The 19,761-nt window shown below is 36.3% G+C and overlaps 4 protein-coding genes and 2 long non-coding RNA genes across 8 annotated transcripts in view; 2 read left to right on the forward strand and 4 right to left on the reverse strand.

Annotated features, from left to right (window-relative positions):
* Positions 1-588: 588 nt before the first annotated feature.
* Positions 589-2,723, forward strand: LOC125058548. Of its 2 annotated transcripts, none has more exons than XR_007118436.1 (3): positions 589-1,148; positions 2,171-2,327; positions 2,456-2,723. It is a non-coding gene; the product is annotated as an uncharacterized LOC125058548 (long non-coding RNA). The 2 variants fall into 2 exon arrangements; XR_007118437.1 differs by having other exon boundaries at positions 2,461-2,723.
* On the reverse strand, positions 1,164-3,783 carry LOC125058546. The gene is made up of 2 exons (XM_047662638.1): positions 3,291-3,783; positions 1,164-2,059 (listed from the first exon to the last, which is right to left on the reverse strand). The coding sequence occupies exons 1-2, from the start codon at positions 3,421-3,423 to the stop codon at positions 1,413-1,415; spliced, it is 780 nt and encodes a 259-aa protein (XP_047518594.1). The 5' UTR covers positions 3,424-3,783; the 3' UTR covers positions 1,164-1,412.
* Positions 3,784-5,429: 1,646 nt separating this feature from the next.
* Positions 5,430-10,023, reverse strand: LOC125058544. Its single transcript, XM_047662635.1, has 2 exons — positions 9,885-10,023; positions 5,430-9,243 (listed from the first exon to the last, which is right to left on the reverse strand). The coding sequence occupies exon 2, from the start codon at positions 8,920-8,922 to the stop codon at positions 5,704-5,706; it is 3,219 nt and encodes a 1,072-aa protein (XP_047518591.1). The 5' UTR covers positions 8,923-9,243; positions 9,885-10,023; the 3' UTR covers positions 5,430-5,703.
* Positions 9,162-10,890, reverse strand: LOC125058901. The gene is made up of 3 exons (XM_047663040.1): positions 10,761-10,890; positions 9,274-10,169; positions 9,162-9,191 (listed from the first exon to the last, which is right to left on the reverse strand). Exons 1-3 carry the CDS (start codon positions 10,840-10,842, stop codon positions 9,162-9,164), a joined length of 1,008 nt encoding a protein of 335 aa, XP_047518996.1. The 5' UTR covers positions 10,843-10,890.
* Positions 10,891-19,260: 8,370 nt separating this feature from the next.
* The window catches only part of LOC125058547, a 1,814-nt gene continuing 1,313 nt past the window's right edge, over positions 19,261-19,761 (forward strand). For both annotated transcript variants that reach the window (XR_007118434.1, XR_007118435.1), the window contains exon 1: positions 19,261-19,399. This is a non-coding gene — a long non-coding RNA (uncharacterized LOC125058547). The remainder of the gene's footprint in view (positions 19,400-19,761) is intronic.
* The window catches only part of LOC125058545, a 2,776-nt gene continuing 2,429 nt past the window's right edge, over positions 19,415-19,761 (reverse strand). The window contains exon 3 of the mRNA XM_047662637.1: positions 19,415-19,761. Coding sequence (XP_047518593.1) covers positions 19,664-19,761 — 98 coding nt within the window. The 3' untranslated portion in view covers positions 19,415-19,663.

Raw genomic sequence — 19,761 nt, forward strand, 5'->3', positions numbered from 1 at the left:
TGTTATCTAAACAAGTTGCTGAATGGGAGGTGATTCTTGGTGGTTCAGAGAATTGGTTTACTAAATTGAAACATTTAAACATTGAAATAAATCAAGTGCTTACTGAAGTACTTTCAAGTATGTTTATGTTAAAATCTCCGCAAATAATGACCGACTTTCGTTTTCTAGTCAGTCTTTTAAGTACATCTTCCATTACTGACTCGAATTTGTAATAATCTCCGGAAGGGGGCCGGTACACGCATACTATAACATAGTTCTCCAGTTCTACACAAGATAATTCAATAACACATTCAATTGATAGATTTACAATATCCTTACGATCTTTCGATTTGACAGTACTATTTATTAATATTAATGATCCGCCACGAATAGAACTACTTCTCATGAATACGCTACACGATTGGAAGTTGTCAATAACAATCGTTTCATAACTTCTTAGCCAATGTTCTGTAATACAAATAACTTCAATTTCGCGACTTTTTGTTAACAGTTCTAATTCCTTGCCAGCCAAACCTTGTAGATTTTGATAAACAATATTTAATAGTGCTGGCTTGGCTTTTGTCTTAGGGTCCGTTCACACAGACCGGCTCGGAGAGCATCGGCCTGCCTTTTTTCTTTTCACACAGACCGGGTCGTATACGCTTGGAATTGGCCGGAGCGGAGCCGCCAACTATTTCACATCGACCGGCTGGAAGAGATCTGAAAGCGGGTGCGGTTGGATGTGCTCGGAGCCGGTCGGATGCGCTCGGAGTCGGGTGGATACACTACAAAGGCAGTGCCAGTATTCCGCGCAGTCTAAGTTTTGTTTTCGGTGTGTTAACGTGTGCTTTTCGAAACATGGATTTAGATAGCTCCGACGAAGAAATATATTTGTTAGCAAGATTACTTGAAATAGAACATAGGAAACGTAAGCGCAAGCGGAAACAAATATGGGTAAAACATATTTGGAAAAACAGACTAATCCATGGGGAGTTTCACACCATTTTCGAGGAATTGAAGAGAGATAGCCTAAAATTTTATGAGTATTATCGTATGGAATATTGGCAATTTTTGAAATTGACAGATTTGTTAAGAGTACATATAACAAAAAAGACTACAAATTATCGTTGCACCATTACAGCCGAAGAAAGGTTAACGGTAACTTTAAGGTAATTAAAAAACAATTATTTATACTAATCATGTTATTTAGATCACAAAATCACAGCCCTCCATTTATTAAGCATTGTTTACGTTAATGAAATGTAAATTACTTATACTAATCATGTTAAATAACACAAACATCTAAATAGATCACAAAATCACAGCCCTCCATTTATTAAGCATTATTTACGTTAATGAAATGTAATTAAATAGTACAGATTTGTGTGTGTTTAATTATTATTATTATAATTATTATTGTTTTTGATTGTTTATTATTTTGTATTTTGTGTGCTGGTATTGTACCCGTAAGTAGTCTGATCTGGATAGTTTTGAGGAATATAGGTTTCGTTTGACACTAGGTAAGTAGATTGATTAGTCGATGGCGGTGAATTTATAGACAAAGAATAATTCAAATCTGTACTATTTTCATACAGACTTAATTCAGCTTCATTAACAATGTTAAACACGCGCCTTTTAATTCGTGCTTGGACTTCTTTTGGGAATGTTTCCACTGTATCTGACATAGACAAAAAAAAATTACGTAATGCCTTGTCACGGGGTGTAGTATTTCTTTTTTCTTCAAGATACTCTTCGAAAACCGTAGCAACATCTTTGCTTAAGCGTGGTCTCTTTTTCGAGCCAGAAGTACTTGCAAGCGATTCAACTTCAGAATGGTCCGAACGTTTAGATGATGTCGATGGTGGTGGTATTGGTGTGCCAGGCTCTGAATCATCCGATGATAATGTTACATTAGATATTTGGTTTCGATTGCGAAAAAATGGTATTATAAAAGAAAGTTCTTTTTCAAATTTTATCAATTTGGACGTAGTTGCACCATCGCCACTCTTGCCTTTTCGGTTATAATAGGCTTTTCTGAAGTTATCTCGCAGTTTCTTCCAACGATCCTGGCACTGCGTCACTGGAAAGAACAGAAATGAAAAATTAATAACATAACTCTTTTTTATTTTATAGTTCGTTTTGGTACGGCAGTCTTATATTTCTATTTTGTGTGTTTGTTTTATTTTTACAGATTCCTCATCACTGGTTGCAGTTTCAAAAACTTGTCATTTAATTTTCGAATGGGAATTTCTACAGTTCATTCAATTATTCATGAGACAATCAGAGTAATTTGTGATGTTTTGATGCCCATAGTTATGCAGATGCCAGATGAAGAAATGTGGGAAAAGGTTTCACGTGATTTCTTTAATATTTGGAATTTTCCTATCTGTTTGGGCGCTATAGACGGAAAGCATGTCAATATACAGGCACCAGATAATAGTGGAAGCTTATACTATAATTATAAAAACTTTTTCAGTACAGTGTTACTAGCTGTGGTCGACGCGAAATACAGTTTTTTAATTGTTGATGTCGGATCATATGGTAAAAATAGCGACGGCGGAATTTTACAGAATTCAAAATTTTGGAAAAAACTCAACACCAATAAGTTAAAGCTGCCCCCAAATAAACCTCTACCTAGTACCACTGAAAGCTTACCACATGTTTTTATAGGAGACGAGGCATTTCCTTTGAGCAATAATATATTGCGGCCGTATCCAAGAGAACAAGCAAGAACAGAATTATCAAAAAAACTATTTAATCTGCGTTTAAGCAGGGCAAGAAAAGTCGTAGAATGTGCATTTGGAATGCTAACTCAAAGATTTGAAATTTATCAAAAACGAATGAAAATTCAGCCGAAGTACTGTGATTTAATTATATTAGCAACTACATGTTTACATAATTTTTTAATAGAAAATCGGACGCCAGGACAAGAGAATGAATTTCACAGCAATATAAATTTATTAACAGCAATAACAGACAATAATAATGAAAACAGTTCTAATAGCGACGCAGTTCTAACCACAAGGAATAAATTTAAGGATTATTTTTCATCAAGTGGTGCTTTAGATTGGCAAAATCAAGTGGCTACGCGAGTTTCTTAAGTTATATTTAATAAAAATTGTCTACTACATAAGTATATTCTAACGATCAGATACTCAAACGAGTTTTTAAAGTAAGGGCGCATTTAAACTCATGTTATTCCTATTTTGACTTTGAATCTAACACGTCGCAGCACGAGTTTAAGAAGCCCTTGCTTTAAAATTCGTTTGAGTATCTGGGGGTAGGTGTAAAACAATGAAAACCTTACTTACCACTTATTCCGAGACATTTGCTAATTTCCTCCCATGCATTGTCTTTCATTATCCGATCGCTATATGATGGCTTGGTTATGTCAAATAAACACTCATATTTTGACACGAGTATTATTAATTTTTCATCATTCATCTTTTCGTACAAGTACGCACAACTATTACGTTCAAATGTTGCTATCAAAATGGCGGTCGGCGCGGCCGCAGCGGGCACGCAATCGGAGCCGATCGGCTACGCGATAGAGAAAGAGCACGCAATCGGAGCCCATCGGCTGCGCGAGCGAGAAGGAGCACGCAATCGGAGCCGACAGGCTGCGCAAGCGAGAAAGAGCACGCAATCAGAGCCGATCGGCTGCGCGAGCGAGAAAGAGCACGCAAGCGGAGCCGGTCGGCTCCTTTTATTACTTCACACGAAGCGCGTTCAGGCATTTTTAATGACAAAAAAGGTGCAAATGCAAAAATAAACTTTACTACAATCAGTCAAAACACTGTTTCCAACGTGATAAAAATCTGCTCTCCTCTCCGAGCCGGTCTGTGTGAACGGACCCCTAGGTGCTAGTTTAAATTTGTAAAATGTAAACTAATGATAAAATTTAATTGTTTGTTTATGCTATCATGTGAACATTTCCTTTTAAATACATTTTCTTTACAAGATTTCCATTTCTTTTTTAATAATGCATGTTGTTGCCTTAGTAACAGGTGATCTTTAAAATGATTTTTCCTTTTAATTAATTTGTTAGTTTTTTAAATAAATTTATTAAGCCGGACATATTTTTTAAATCTTTTGCAACTTATAAATAGGGAACCAATTGGGTTTGACTTACTGCACCCCATATCAATATTGTTACATTGTTCATTTACTATACCTGGATTATAGCTGTTTAACTCACTGAACAAGCTCTGAGAGGCATCAGCTTCTATGGCAACCTTATTTTCAAGTATTTGCATAGTTTTATGTGCCTCTGACAAACTTAATTCCAAGTCACTGATGCGATTCAAAGCCTGCTCATGAGTATCATAGCACTGTTTATAAGAGTCAACAATATCCTGTAATTTCACACACTGATCCACAATATCTGAATATTTAATATGTATTTCAGAAAGTTCACATTTAAGTTCAGTGTTTTTCTTAACAATATTCTGAATTTTCAGTTCACTGTCCTCACGTTCTTGCAGTAATCTATTATTGAGATCCTGCAATTTCTTCTGCTCCAGCAAAGCCTGCTTCAGCCTGATTTCAATATCTTTAGTTGTAGCTTTACGAGTCATCATTTTGTGGCGTTATTGTTATTTAAAATATCCCTTGTTTTAACCTTTTTATGCACTAATTCTATTTTTAATTTAAATAAATATACAGAGGTGATGTTAACTGTTCCGCGGTACCCGCAAAAAAAAAAAAAAAGGTGGGGTCAAATGTAGTATCAGTTGTTTTGTCAGTGGTCGAATCCATGCAAATATCATAGTTAATATCATCTTTTTTTTTTTTTCGAGCATACAATTTTGTAACGAATTCCGTTGGTTTTCGGACTCCTACTCTTGGGCGACGTCGCTTTGTTTTTACTACCTTGCAATGTTTCAGGAGAAAACTGTCTTGGTCTTTTTTATTCGGATGACGATAAAATTCTTCATAGAATTTTCTGATATCCTGCATTGATAGAGCACCGCATTTGTATTTTGAGTCAGCAGTGTGCCCACATCGTGGGACCGAGGGTAATGAATCATTACCTATAAAAGGAAAAAAACTTCATAAAACAATGCGAAAAAAGTTGAATTCATTTTTGTGAGACGATTTCCACTGAAAACCCCTCCACGGCTCCATCACAAATACAGATGTTTAAAACAACAATATCGATTTTTTTGGCTAACCGTACTTTGTGCTAACCTAACCAAAAAATAAGCAGTGTACTCTACCTCATGACTTTTTCCTTAGCGCGTTTCCAATTTGCTGGATTTCTCGGTCGCTTTCTAGCTTGTTCAGGCTCAACTTCACGCACATTTTCTTCCATTTTAATTGTTTTTTTACTGTAGGGCACTAGTGTAAATACCCAACACACACGTTTATTCCAGAGGTAGAGCGTGGACTGTATTTAATTGTTTGCAGATGAGGTCAGGCGTAGAAAAAAAACACTTATTTTTTAGATATTAACACACCACTAACCACTTTATTTGAGCACACTTTTACAAGAACGAATGGAAAACGGAAGGAAGTGAAAAACCATAGACAAATAAATTATACAACATAGAAAAATTACAGATAACAAAAAATAAACTATATTATGTTGCCAACATAAGCTGCGCCCTCAAAATGAACAATTTAAAATTTAATTGACAAATACAGCATAAATTTTACAACATAGGTTATGTAGACATAGGAATACTTAAATATTAAAATTATACATTTTAGAATCAAACACTTTTATGAATCGATAGGTAGCAAACATATTTTTGATAATGCCCTATTGTGAACATGACCGTTTGAAAGAGTAACTTCAACAGTTCTAACCTGGCCATCTTTCCCTGGAAAGATATTGGACACACGAGCCATAGGCCAATGCAAAGGAGGACTATTATCACTACGTAATATGACCAAGCTACCAATTTTTACGTTAGAAGAAACGTCACGCCATTTGGGCCTGCTTTGTAAAAGACACAAATAATGTTTACTCCAATATTTCCAAAAGTTTTGTTTCATACTTACGGTTATAGACCAAAATTTAAGTAAATTAGTTGGTGTATCTGACATATTGTGTTCTGGATAAGAATTAAGAGGTGCTCCTGTCAGAAAATGACCTGGAGAGAGGTAATTGAGGTCATTTGGGTCGGCAGTAACTGCGGTGAGCGGTCTAGAATTAAGAACGCCCTCTATTTCTACTAGAACAGTATTGAGTTGCTCATACGTGAGTAACGCCTTGCCTACTACACGTTTCAAGTGATATTTCACGCTTTTTACACCGCTTTCCCAAAGTCCACCAAATATCGGGCTGTAACTAGGTATAAAGTGGAAATTGATTCCTCTAGCAGCCGCGAAGGATTGTACTTCGCATTGGTGACTTCGAGAAGCGTGCAAGCGATACAGTTCATCTAATTGGTTCCTTGCCCCTTTGAACGTCGAGCCGTTATCACAGTGGACGTCGCTGGGCAGGTTTCGTCTCGCAATGAATCGTTTAAAGCATGCGAGAAAAGTATCGGTTGTCAAATCTGAGGCTAGCTCTAGATGAATAGCTTTAGTGACGAAACATACAAACAATACAATGTAACCTTTGCCTATAGTTGGCTTTCGAATGCGGCTATTTTTTACCGAAACTGGCCCAGCGAAGTCAATACCAATTTTTTCAAAGACGCGGCACGCGTTTACGCGTTGCGTAGGCAAGGAACCCATCAGCTGAGCTGCAGCAGCGGCTTTCAATCTGCAACAGGTTACACATTTGTGAATAATTTTTTTTATTGTTCTTAGACCATCAATGATCCAAAATCTCTGCCTAATAGAGCTTAATAATAGTTTTTGACTGGCATGTAATAGCTTAATGTGTTCATCTTTAATTATCAAGGCTGTTATCACTGATTCCTTTGGCAATATGGCAGGATGTTGGCTAGAGTAGGGGATTGATGCGTTTTGTAAACGTCCGCCTACTCTTATAATGCCATCTTTATCTATGAACGGTGTCAGAGGTTTTAAATTGCTATCTACTCGATTGTGAACTTGTAAAGATTTAATATCACTCGCATAGTATATGTGTTGTTCATTATTTATAATTAACATTAGTGCTTTATTTAGCTCTTTGGTTGATAAAAATCCTTTAATTTTGTTGTTTTTGTTAGGATTAATATTTGTACAAAATCTAAGTATATAGGCAAGTACACGAGTCATTTTATTAATACTGGAAAATTTCTTTAACTTTTCATATACATCACAATCAATGGCTGTTACTTTGACACATACTGCCCTTGTAATGTTTTGTTTAAGTTCGGGTAATTGTGTCACTATCTCTGACTTCAAATAAAATTTATAATCTTTATCATGTAAGAAGGATGGGCCATACAACCACATGTTATTAGCCTTAAGTTCATTAGGATGAAGGCCTCTACTGAGACAATCTGCAGGATTCTCATCAGTATTTACATATAACCAGTGATAATTATGAGAGAGCTCTGTTATTACTCTTACTCTATTCGCGACATAGGTCTGTAGTTTCGCGGAATCTATTTTGAGCCATGCTAAAACTATTTGTGAGTCTGAAAATAGGTAAGTATTATCACATTTTATATTATTGGCACTCAATGCATTGAGTACCTTTACAGTTAATTTCGTAAGAAGCAAGACTGCATTTAATTCTAGCCTGGGAGTAGTAAGGCTTTTATTTAATGGATTAATTCTAGATTTTGAACATAACAATTGGATGTGTACATTGCCTTGTGTGTCAGTAGAACGCAAATACAAGCAGCAGCCATATGCAACTGAGGATGCGTCGGCAAAACCTAATAATTGAATGACTACACAATTATTAGCTATGGCACATCGAGGTACACTTAAAGGTTCCATCTGTGACAAGTCCCTAACAAATTCTATCCACATCTGACGTATGTCTTGTGGGGGAGGAGAGTCCCAATCTGTATTAGAAGCCCACAGTTTTTGCATGATTACCTTTGCACGAACAAAAATTGGACCGATTAACCCTAGTGGATCATAGAACTTACTAATATAGCTAAGTATGTCTCTCTTGCTATCATTTACACTAGTGTAAGGTTCAGGACATGAGCTTGTAAAGGTATCATCATTAATAACGAATTCAATACCTAAAGTTTTTACAGATGTTTCAGTTTTGCTTAAATCAACCTCGCTTTCTTGGTTGTAATTATTATTTTGTACATTTTTGAGTACTGAGTCACAGTTGGAAGCCCACTTGTGGAGCTGAAATCCTCCCAGAGCAAGTAACTCTACTAATTCAGTCTGCATTTTTAATAATACTTGCTTGTTATTATTATTAACTAATACATCGTCGACGTAGGTGTTATTAATTAAAATAGAGGATGCTAATGGAAATTGTTCCTTATATCTATTGGCAAGTTCAATCAGGCAACGAGTGGCTAAATAAGATGACGACTTTAGACCATAAGTGACAGTAGACAGCTGTATGCACTTGATGTCTTCATCTGGTGATTCGCGCCATAATATGTTTTGAAGTGAACGTTGACTAGGATCTAATCTAATGCACCTAAACATCCTACGTATATCGCAGATAAAGAAAAAGGTTCCTAATCTGAAAGCTATAAGTGTTTCTAATAAATCTTTCTGTACTACAGGGCCATTGAGTAACAGATCGTTCAATGAAATTCTTTTGTTCGTACGCATTGAGCCGTCGAATACTGCTCTTAATTTTGTAGAACGAGCATTCTCTTTAATTACAGCATGGTGAGGGAGAAAGTAAATAGGATCTTTCGATAAATTATAGCTATTTATATTAATGTACTCACCATGATTTAATTCAATATATTCATCGATAAACTTTTTGTATTCGTGGAAAAGGTTTGTGTTTTTATGTAATTTCTTTTCCAAATTAAGAAATCGTTTATAGGCTAAGTGAAATGATTCTCCCAGTTCTAAGTTTATTTGATGTAACGGGACTTTAATAGGCATCGAAACTTGAAATGTATTATTGTCAAGCTTTGTAGTCTCATTAAAAAACTTTTCACAATACTCTTGTTCAGGCAATTGCTCGGGGAAGATTTCAGACACTCGCTCAGTTTCCCAAAATGCACTCAATGACTCATTTAAATTGCTATCACACTCCTGACAAAATAAAGATATAACCTGCTTACTGTTGGCAGTGTCATAGGCACTGCGTCCCGCTACTATGTGCCCAAATGATGTGTGAATTATAGATGGTTGCTCGGAGAATGTTGTGCCTGTTTTTGCAGGACCCTCGTTACTTATTGACTCATGGAGTGGCAACAGGGCCTGGAAAAAGACATCAGCTCCTAACAATACATGCACATCACCAGGCATATTAAAGGTAGCGTCAGCTAGATTGCAGTTAGCAGGAAATGTTAGATTGGAAGTGTTTATAGGTGCTTGAGGCAACTTTGTGGTTATCGTTTTAACAATATGACAATTAACATTGACCTTATATGGATATACTATAGAGTGTACATCAAGGTTTATTTGCAAGTTAACTGTTTGCTCAGTGTTGGTAATGCCAATTATAATTGATGCATTGTTGTCGGGAACCTTGCCTAATATAAGGGCAAGTTTCTCAGTGATGAATGATACTTGTGAGGCACTGTCCAATAGTGCTCGTGCGTAAATAATCGTGCCTGTCTGGGAAATAAGCTTAACTCTAGCAGTAGGCAAAAGCACTTGTCCCCGAGGAGCGCTCGATAACAAACTGACAGATGGGCTCGATGGCTGTTGATCTGTTTGATGCAGTAATGTGTTATGAGGCTTTTTGCATTCACCACACTTAAAATGATATTTACAGTTACGTTTATGGAAAGACAGACATATTTTGCACAGCTTATTTGCTAATACAAACTCTAGACGTTTTGTGGGTGCTGCCATTTTAAAATTTGGACATTGGAAAAGCTTGTGCGGAGACTTACAATAGGTGCAGGAGGTAGAAGCAGGTGCAGTTACTGCAATACTAGTCAACCGTTGGGGTTGAGGTTGCTTGTTGGGAACGGAGTCGTTTTCCAATGACAATGCTCGACGTTCCAGGTAACCTAAAAGCTCCCCTACTGTGGGTAAACACTTGTTGTCTCTCTCCATCTGGAATGCAGAGCGTGTAAGGTTATCTAACTTCCTCACTAGCACACACACAAGCAAGCTGCTCCAGCTGTCGACAGGCTCCTCGAGGTTTTTTAAAGCTGCGAGTGTCTGTTTAACGTCTGAAATTAGTTTACGGATTGTGTTAGGAGTAGAACGAGTAATGGGTTGCAAATCTAACAGTGTATGTATGTGTTCGTGTATGATTTTAGTTTTAATATCATATCTCTCTTTAAGTAATTTTATTGCTTCAGCATAACTATCGTCCTCTAATGGGAGGTTTTTAATTAAAGCTGCTGGCTCGTCACTTAGAAAACCTTTAAGATAATATAGCTTTTGAACAGGTGAGAGAGACTCATCTTTGTCAATCATTGCGCTGAAAAGGTTTATAAACGAGTAATACTCTGTATATTTGCCAGTGAATGTTGACATGACTATGTTAGGTAATTGAAGCTTTGACCTAATGCTCGAAGTTTGCTTACAATCTGAGTCGTTAAGCGTCTCATTTTTAGTGTTCAAATTGTGTTTTTTGATTGTCTTATCGATATTAGAGAGAATGTCGAAGTATATTTCTTCGATTTTACTAAAATCCTCCGGATCTTCAGGATTTTGTGCACATATTTGGATACAAGCATCGCTATATTCTTGAAAAACGCTGACGACCCTATCTCTTACAACTATAAGTCGTTCTAGCGAACGTGATTGCAACTCACCTGATAATAGTGCATTATGAATTTTAGTAATAGACATCTTTGCATAACCCCTTTTTGCAATATTAACTTTTGTGTCGGCCATGTTCACTAATAGGGCAATATATTGCTAGCTTTCCTAATGTTAGTTAACACTTGAACCGAAAAAATACTTAAAACTATGTGTATTTTGTTACAATTAATTACTACTAAAATCAAAATGGTGGAGTTAAATGACGCTTGATGCTTGCTTACGCGCAGTACGAACGTTGTCGGCGACCGCGTCGTTTGCTACGGTGAGGCGCGCAGTGATTGGCTACTGGTTGATTGCACTCGTACGTGATTCGTCGGTTTCGGCGCTCGTATGCTGTGGTGCCAACTGAAGGAAGTGAATCGCAGTTGACATTGACAGACAGCTATTGTGTTTATCGACTCGCTCTTTCCGGTCCGGCTTCGCTTGTTTGTTTGATTGATGTGCTCCTTCCTCTTTGTCTTTGGTAGTATGTTGAAGACTTTGTGAGGGCTTCGTAATAAAGATGGCGGCCGTATGTAATAATGTTGAGTTGTTAACTAACTTGATGTTGATGCTTTTTCTTTCTACGGATACCTCTGCGTCCTGGGTTCTGCGTTGTAGCTTCTTGCTGCCCTCGCGGGAGAATTCTTAAAGGCGAAGACGGCTCGCGGGAGAATTCTTTAACGAAGACGGCACGTGCAGACAAGGCGATGGCGCATCATAGAAGGACCATTATGTAGGGCACTAGTGTAAATACCCAACACACACGTTTATTCCAGAGGTAGAGCGTGGACTGTATTTAATTGTTTGCAGATGAGGTCAGGCGTAGAAAAAAAACACTTATTTTTTAGATATTAACACACCACTAACCACTTTATTTGAGCACACTTTTACAAGAACGAATGGAAAACGGAAGGAAGTGAAAAACCATAGACAAATAAATTATACAACATAGAAAAATTACAGATAACAAAAAATAAACTATATTATGTTGCCAACATTTACCTTTTCAACACTATTAAACTTTTGCAGCAACCTCTTACAAAAACAATAACTCCGCCATATTGCAAGCGTCGGATTGGTGCTCGCTGATTGGCCAAATTGGACAGTGGCAGTGAAAGTAAAAGTGCAAGGGACAATGTCATTTTTGAATCTCAATGTGATTTTGAAATGCCTTTGTCTATGGAACTGTGCCTACTTTGAAAGTCACCTAAAGCAACTGCAACAATAGAGTTTACAAAAAATCTACAAGATGGCATTTGTACTTTAGTTTTGAACAAATATGGACAGTGGCGCCTTTGCTTTTGTACCCCGCAGTTTTTTTATCTGATAAATTATATAATTATTATTAGCCAAGTTTTTTAAAACACTCATACTATCACTTACTATGATCCAATATTTATGTTCTGAATAACAATTTTTAATATATTTCATAGCATTTAAAATAGCAACATCTTTAGCTGTAAGAATACTAGTAGTATTAGAAATTCTTCTACCAATAGCTATATTTGAAGAGGGCTCATAAAAAGCAAAAGACATGGCTGAATCACTCTTGGAACCTCTGTATACACCATTTTATGATCTGACCACAGTGACAACAATGTATAAACTTCCTTTTTTGATGGCAAATCCTTTTTCTTGTTTATAATTATGTCCATTACTGGAAACTTACTATCAAAAGTTCCTTCATAGCAAGGTAAAATGTGTTTAGATTGATAAATATTAATATTTTGAATATAATCTATAAAATTTGGAAGATCTTGCGACATATTGAAAGGTTTTAAACCTATGCGAGTAGGTGAGTGCAAAAAATTTATAAAGACACTATTATTAGATATACTGTATAATTACAAAAGAAACCTTTCTTTCAAGTAATTGAATCGAATAGCTAGTGGTGGAATATTACATTCAATCTGTAATGCATTTAGGGAGTACTTCTGAATGCCCCAGTTATTACACGCAAACACTTATTTTGCAAAATATTTAAACTATTTACAAGTTTAGTAGTTTATCTGCAGCAAAAAAGTAAAAACCATATTTTAAGTGACTACGAACTAAAGATTTATGCAACAATAACAAAATTTTAGGGTCTGCACCCCAGTGTGTGTGACTATATGTACCACTCAAGGATTTCAATATATTGTAGGCTTTATTAGCCCTACCAATTAGGTGTTTTATATAAATTTCCAGGTCAAATTATATGAAAAAATCACTCCTAAAAATTTTACCTCAAGTGTAATAGACAACATACAATTGTTATACATCACAGCAGGAATACTATGATTATGTTTACCAAATATAACAACTTTAAATTTAAGAGGATTAACACAAAGATCAAGGCAACTGAAATATTTGAGGAGAGTCATTTCAAAAGGACTTATTTCCACCTTATCAGATTTTTAAATAAATGCCAAAAACTTCTACGTTATTAATTTGTGTTTTATACATTTTTTTTTCATGTCACCATGAAAGATCGTATTTAAGTAATTCTGACACTAGCACATTAATTCTAAAAAATATGTATAATAGTAAAACCTTAATCAAAAATTTGGATATAAGTCACTTTGTTCAGGACTACAGGAAATAAGTCACTTTGTTAGGTACTCTACGGAATAAAGCCTTTTTGTTTTGGCTCTGAGAAACAGACATTATAATATGTGATATAAATTTTAATGGAGATAAAAAAAAGTTAATTGTTAAGAATAAGGAATTTTTCATTGACTCACAACACATAACCTATTAAATACGTACTTCACCTACATCTGGATCTAAACAATTACAATCTTCCTGCTCGCAATGTGTCGTCACATTATCTTCTCGGGCAACTACCCTGTCATTATGCAATATATTGTTGAACCATTAACTCATCTATTTCCTCCCATGTTTCTCCAAATTGCTTTACTAGTAATGCAAGAACATTTTAGCATTTAAAGGTTTTGTAGTCGCTTCCATCACAGAGAGCTCTGTAGGAATTGTCTTCCCCTTTTTCAAAAGAGTTTCACTTTGGTTTTCTTCTCCAAATCTGTAGTTCTCAAAACCCAATACAGCACAGCCTTTGACATTTTGGTTTCTTCCACATATTTTTTTTATGAAAATTCTTTTTAAACTTTGTATTCGTTCAATCTTTTTCAAATTCTTAACCAGTTTTTGACATTGAAAATTTTCCAATCTTTGTTTAGAAGTCTAAGATCACCATGGTTTTTATATATTTCATAATAACCTTCATGGGTTGTGATAACAGGAACTTTTCTTAACTGTTTTTCAAGTCTCCCAAAGACCCTGTCCGCAGGCAGAAAACTGTGCCCACGGACTGGAAAATACAGTTTTATTTCCATAATATTTTGTGGTGACTTTGCGTAAAGGCAATGGCTTTACGCAAAGTATGGAGGACAATGCTGTTCTTATTTTGTCCTCCACATCCATCACAGAACAGTCTTATGGTGTGGATATCGCTGGCAAAGTTCATTTTGGTCAAATAATCATAGAGCGCTGAGCTTATCTCTGTCGATCTTCTGCCTCTCACATATAAAACTTAGGATCTTTAGAATCTAGTGGCACAATGCATAAATTATAAAGGCTCATCTGACGGGCATAAAACGAATCTTGAATGGGCGTTTTAGGCAACGCTTGAACCTGTTGCATATCAAAACAAAACGACTTGGTGTTCAGGGGCTTTTCACTAATAAAATCATAAAATGCTTTTGCACGTAGATTGTGGACTCTTCTGTACCATTAATTCTTGCTTCTTCTGTTGGTCCTTTTCTATTTTGATCCTATTTCCCCATAAAGTGCATGCATTGCAGACGTCTGATGATGGTGTAGAAAAGCCTATGTTATAATCTTTGTTCCAAATTGTATAAAACAATCGCCGTTTTACTTGTAGGTGCTCAGCGACTGATTCATAATAAAGTTTTAGTAACTTTCTCACATTTAATTCAGAATTTAAATATATTCGTTTGGACTTTTCTCGGCAGAACACACATTTTTTGGTATTCACTTGAATGATCATAGCGGTAGAATATCATGTTTGGATGGACCTTTTCAAAGCGAAGGCATTTAATTTTAAACCATGAATTTTTTTGTCCTTCTGTGTCATGCGTTCTATTCTTGATAGTAGCTGCAGATAATGCGTGCAAGTTCCAAAATTCATCAAATTTCCATTCATTTACCTTGTAGGGCTTATTGTTAATGTCTCCTTTTTTAGATCGTGCCATCCTGAACACTTCTACCCAGTCTCGCATCATGAAGATTTCTCTATGTTTCTTAGCATTTTCTATGGCAGAATGCATGGAGTCACACTCCATATGGCTGTGTCCCGACTCCAAAATTTTTTGCTCTATTACATTCAAATGTGTGTTTTTTGAACAGCGTACAAGAGAATAGCAGCCATGAGTTGGTTGCGGTTTTGACCACCACATGTATCAGAAAACATTGACAACTCAGTGTAAGTCTCTGGCATACTGGCAATAAATTTGAAAATTATTGATCCAATTTCATTAGCTCCACGTTTGCCATGAATCTCACTCCAAACATTACAAATGGCATCACCATCTTCGTCATAAGTAGTCAAATTGTAAATGCAAAGCTTTCTTACATAATAAAATGTTGACACAGCAGAAAAAGGCAACTGCAGAACACTTTGTAAATCAAATGTAATAGTCTTGAATGTTGCACCCCTCTTAGCTCTTGCTTTATCGTCTTCTTTTGCCTTATTACATTCTGATTTTCTTAACAAGTGGAATGAATATTCTGCTTCCAGGCTTCAATCAAATAGACCTCGCCGAGCCGGTTTAAATAAGCCCAAGCTCGAAAGGTTTTGGGTGAAAAATTAGGGCTGGTAATCCACCCTCTCGGCTCTCGGCGGCTGTTGCTCGTAGGGTAAAGGTGTTGGGTGTTATTTGATTGCCCTCGATGAGAACTAGCCGATGGTCTTGGTGCTGGAGCTGTTCCAGCTGGTCACCAGACAATCTGGTGTCCAGCTCAGTGGATGGGAAATTCTTCAGTATAAATTGTATGTTGTCTAGTAGTATTCCGGACGGGCTATATGGTGGTTGTGATCTTTGATTTTTGGGTGGTCTGCATCCTTGGGATATCACCGTTTCCAAACTATTCTTCACTGTACACTAAATATAACTTCCGAAATATGATTCTGATTCTTTAGAACTTTGTGTCAGTTGGTTCGTAATTTTTAACTTGTCTATGGTATGTATAAGTATTGTGCATTTGGGTTCGGGGCTGGTTCACACCCAAAAACGGTTTTCCTTCGTTTCGAGGAGATATTTAAAAGCGGATTTCCTTGTGTGATACGTCAATCGATAGCTCTTCGTCTAACGGATTTTATGTGTTTACTTGATTGTATCTTGTGGGGCCGCTGGCTGGGAGGCAAAACCCCTTTTTTGTTGTTTTTGGTCTCTAAAAATTTTGTTATTCGGTCCAAAATTATAAAATTGTAAGTAAAATTATAAATTACTAGCTGACCCAGCAAACGTTGTTTTGCCATATAAATAATTTCCTAGTAATTTCTAGTGTAGACAAAAAATAGCTTACTTATTGTAAGTATGTATGTGAGAATGTGGTATATGCGTGAAATAAGCATGGAGCGCTGTGAACGATGAGGGAATATAAAAATAACAAAAGGCAAACATTATTTTTAAATTATTATAATTTATTCCTTAAAATTATATAAGTATCATTAATTAAACAATTACGACAGTAACACTATTAAACAATATCAATCTCTTAATGCTATAGCGTGAACAATATTTTTTGTTAGTCCATCTTTAGCTAACACAAACAAACTGGATGGTTTACCCACTCGAAAGCATGCCACGTATAATTGTCCGTGTGAAAAACATGGTGTTCTCAAATCTAATCCACAAACAGCTATCGTTTGACCTTGGGATTTGTTGATAGTCATTGCAAATGCCAATCTAATCGGAAACTGAATACGTTTGAATTGAATTGGCACATCTGTAGGTATAATAGGAATACGTGGTATGAGTATATTTTTACCTCTGAACTTGCCATTTAAAATCCTGGCTTCGATCACGTTTTTCATTAATTTTTGAATGACTAATCGCGTACCGTTGCACAGCCGGGGCGGGTTCAAATTACGAAGCAAGATAATTGGAGATCCATCCAACCTTTAATTGTAAATTATGCGGTGGCATGCCTGGCAAATCCAGTGAGTTCAAAAACTCTGTGGGAAAATTTACTGCTTCGCTGTCGTCGCAAACTGTATCAATAGATTTATATGATACCAAGTTCCCTGGCAACAACATTTGTATCTTCAGATTTAAATTGTCAACGTCTACATTTTTTGCCGCTAAAATCGCTCTTTCTGCAAGCCACTCATGATTTATGTACCGTGTGTGTACATCGGGAAATATTTGTTCAATGAGAGTATCTTGCGAATCAGCGATTGTGCAGAAATCGGTCGGTAATTTTACGTATCCAGTTTCATCTATAGCAACTTTTCCATCACCGATATCTAAGAGTTGTTTTGAAAATGTTTTAGCGGATGGATCTTGAAGCATTTGAACGCGCATATTTATTTTTAGCTGTAATTTTTCAACATTACGGCACAATGGAGATGATTTTAAGCAAGCGTTGATCTCATCAGCGTATGTTGAACGTGGAATGACTGGAAGTGTTTGTCTGAAATCACCCGGTCCTTTCGGACCAACAGAGTTCTGCCAAATAGTTTGTCACTGTTTTTAATATCTTTCAATGCCTGTTCAACGCCTCAAGTGAATGTTTGTGTGCCATAGTACATTCATCATAAATAATAATTTTACACCATTTCAGCACAGTGGCCATGGACGATTCAAGTGTTCCTGTTGTTTGCAATAAATTTAACGGTAAATGTATGTTTAGTTAACGTGGTGTTTTGGTCTTTGATAGTTTTTATTAGTTCGAATTCGGGTATGTTTTTTGATATTCCTTTATGAATAATAATGGGGTCTATACGTTTTTCTTCTTGTGTTTGAATTTGTGTGTTTTTTGTAGATGATCGAGTGCATGTTTTTGTGTTCTTCCCTTTCGAAGGCGACTTTAATCTTATGTTTCGATATTGGGGTCATCTTCAGTGGGGCGTATCCACCCTGTCTGAAGTTTACTGTTTTACCTGTGTAAGCAACTGCTCTGCTGTGTTAAGACCCTCTCCGGACACTACGATGGAAGGGCCTGCAGAGGGTTTGGGGGCGGTGGCGGTCGCAGCATAGGATCGATAAATCTTGTGCGAGTCCGATGCCACTGGCTGTAACTCGCGGGTGTAGGAGCCTTTAACCCCTTTCCGCATGGAATTTTATTTCGTTTTGGAAAAAATACATGCGATATTCCATGGCACATAGTTTATCCTTTTACTTTTCGAAAAATAATATAATTCTGTAATTTCCCATATATGGCATAATGTGCAGTAAAGTCTCAAATTCCCCTTGCCATTTTTGGCATCAAATGCAGTCATGGTTATTTTGAATGTTTAATGGGTTTCCCCTTGCCCCTCAAAAATATATTAGATGAGGTTGGGTTAGGATAAGAATATTTTTTTAGAAAATAAAACTCAGGAAATTATTTTAACTGAAAAAATTAATCTATTGGATGAGATCTGTTGAAGAACACATTTTGCGCCTTAATTAAATACCTATCTATAATTTAAGTAGTGTGAAATGCTCTAAAACAATTTATCTCTTTATAAAGGCAAAGATGTACATTGCATTTCTCACATTTCACGTAGGATTTTCCTGAGATCCCTTCTGAATTTTTTCCAACATATGTTGATGTCAAATTGACAACTTTGTTGTCTAGCCATGTAACCACAGATATTTCCACCTCATCTATTTGTATGACATTCTCAACGCTGTAGCCTCTTCCTTGTCTTGTCATTTGCGCATTATTTGGTAGATTATGGTTAGGGAAGCGTTTCCGATTCACGGTACCTAAGGGCATTATTCCTTTTTTATGTACTGCAGCAATGAGCGGCAAACTTGTGTACCAATTGTCGAAAAACAATTTGTAGGTCATATGTTCAGGAATACTGGTTGATAAACGCATGGCTACATTACTACTTAGGGTCCGTTCACACAGACCGGCTCGGAGAGCATCGGCCTGCTTTTTTCTTTTCACACAGACCGGGTCGTATACGCTTGGAATTGGCCGGAGCGGAGCCGCCAACTATTTCACATCGACCGGCTGGAAGAGATCTGAAAGCGGGTGCGGTTGGATGTGCTCGGAGCCGGTCGGATGCGCTCGGAGTCGGGTGGATACACTACAAAGGCAGTGCCAGTATTCCGCGCAGTCTAAGTTTTGTTTTCGGTGTGTTAACGTGTGCTTTTCGAAACATGGATTTAGATAGCTCCGACGAAGAAATATATTTGTTAGCAAGATTACTTGAAATAGAACATAGGAAACGTAAGCGCAAGCGGAAACAAATATGGGTAAAACATATTTGGAAAAACAGACTAATCCATGGGGAGTTTCACACCATTTTCGAGGAATTGAAGAGAGATAGCCTAAAATTTTATGAGTATTATCGTATGGAATATTGGCAATTTTTGAAATTGACAGATTTGTTAAGAGTACATATAACAAAAAAGACTACAAATTATCGTTGCACCATTACAGCCGAAGAAAGGTTAACGGTAACTTTAAGGTAAATAAAAAACAATTATTTATACTAATCATGTTATTTAGATCACAAAATCACAGCCCTCCATTTATTAAGCATTGTTTACGTTAATGAAATGTAAATTACTTATACTAATCATGTTAAATAACACAAACATCTAAATAGATCACAAAATCACAGCCCTCCATTTATTAAGCATTATTTACGTTAATGAAATGTAATTAAATAGTACAGATTTGTGTGTGTTTAATTATTATTATTATAATTATTATTGTTTTTGATTGTTTATTATTTTGTATTTTGTGTGCTGGTATTGTACCCGTAAGTAGTCTGATCTGGATAGTTTTGAGGAATATAGGTTTCGTTTGACACTAGGTAAGTAGATT

This window comes from Pieris napi, chromosome 18, assembly GCF_905475465.1.
Source record: "Pieris napi chromosome 18, ilPieNapi1.2, whole genome shotgun sequence".
In the NCBI taxonomy this organism is placed as follows: Eukaryota; Metazoa; Arthropoda; class Insecta; order Lepidoptera; family Pieridae; genus Pieris; species Pieris napi.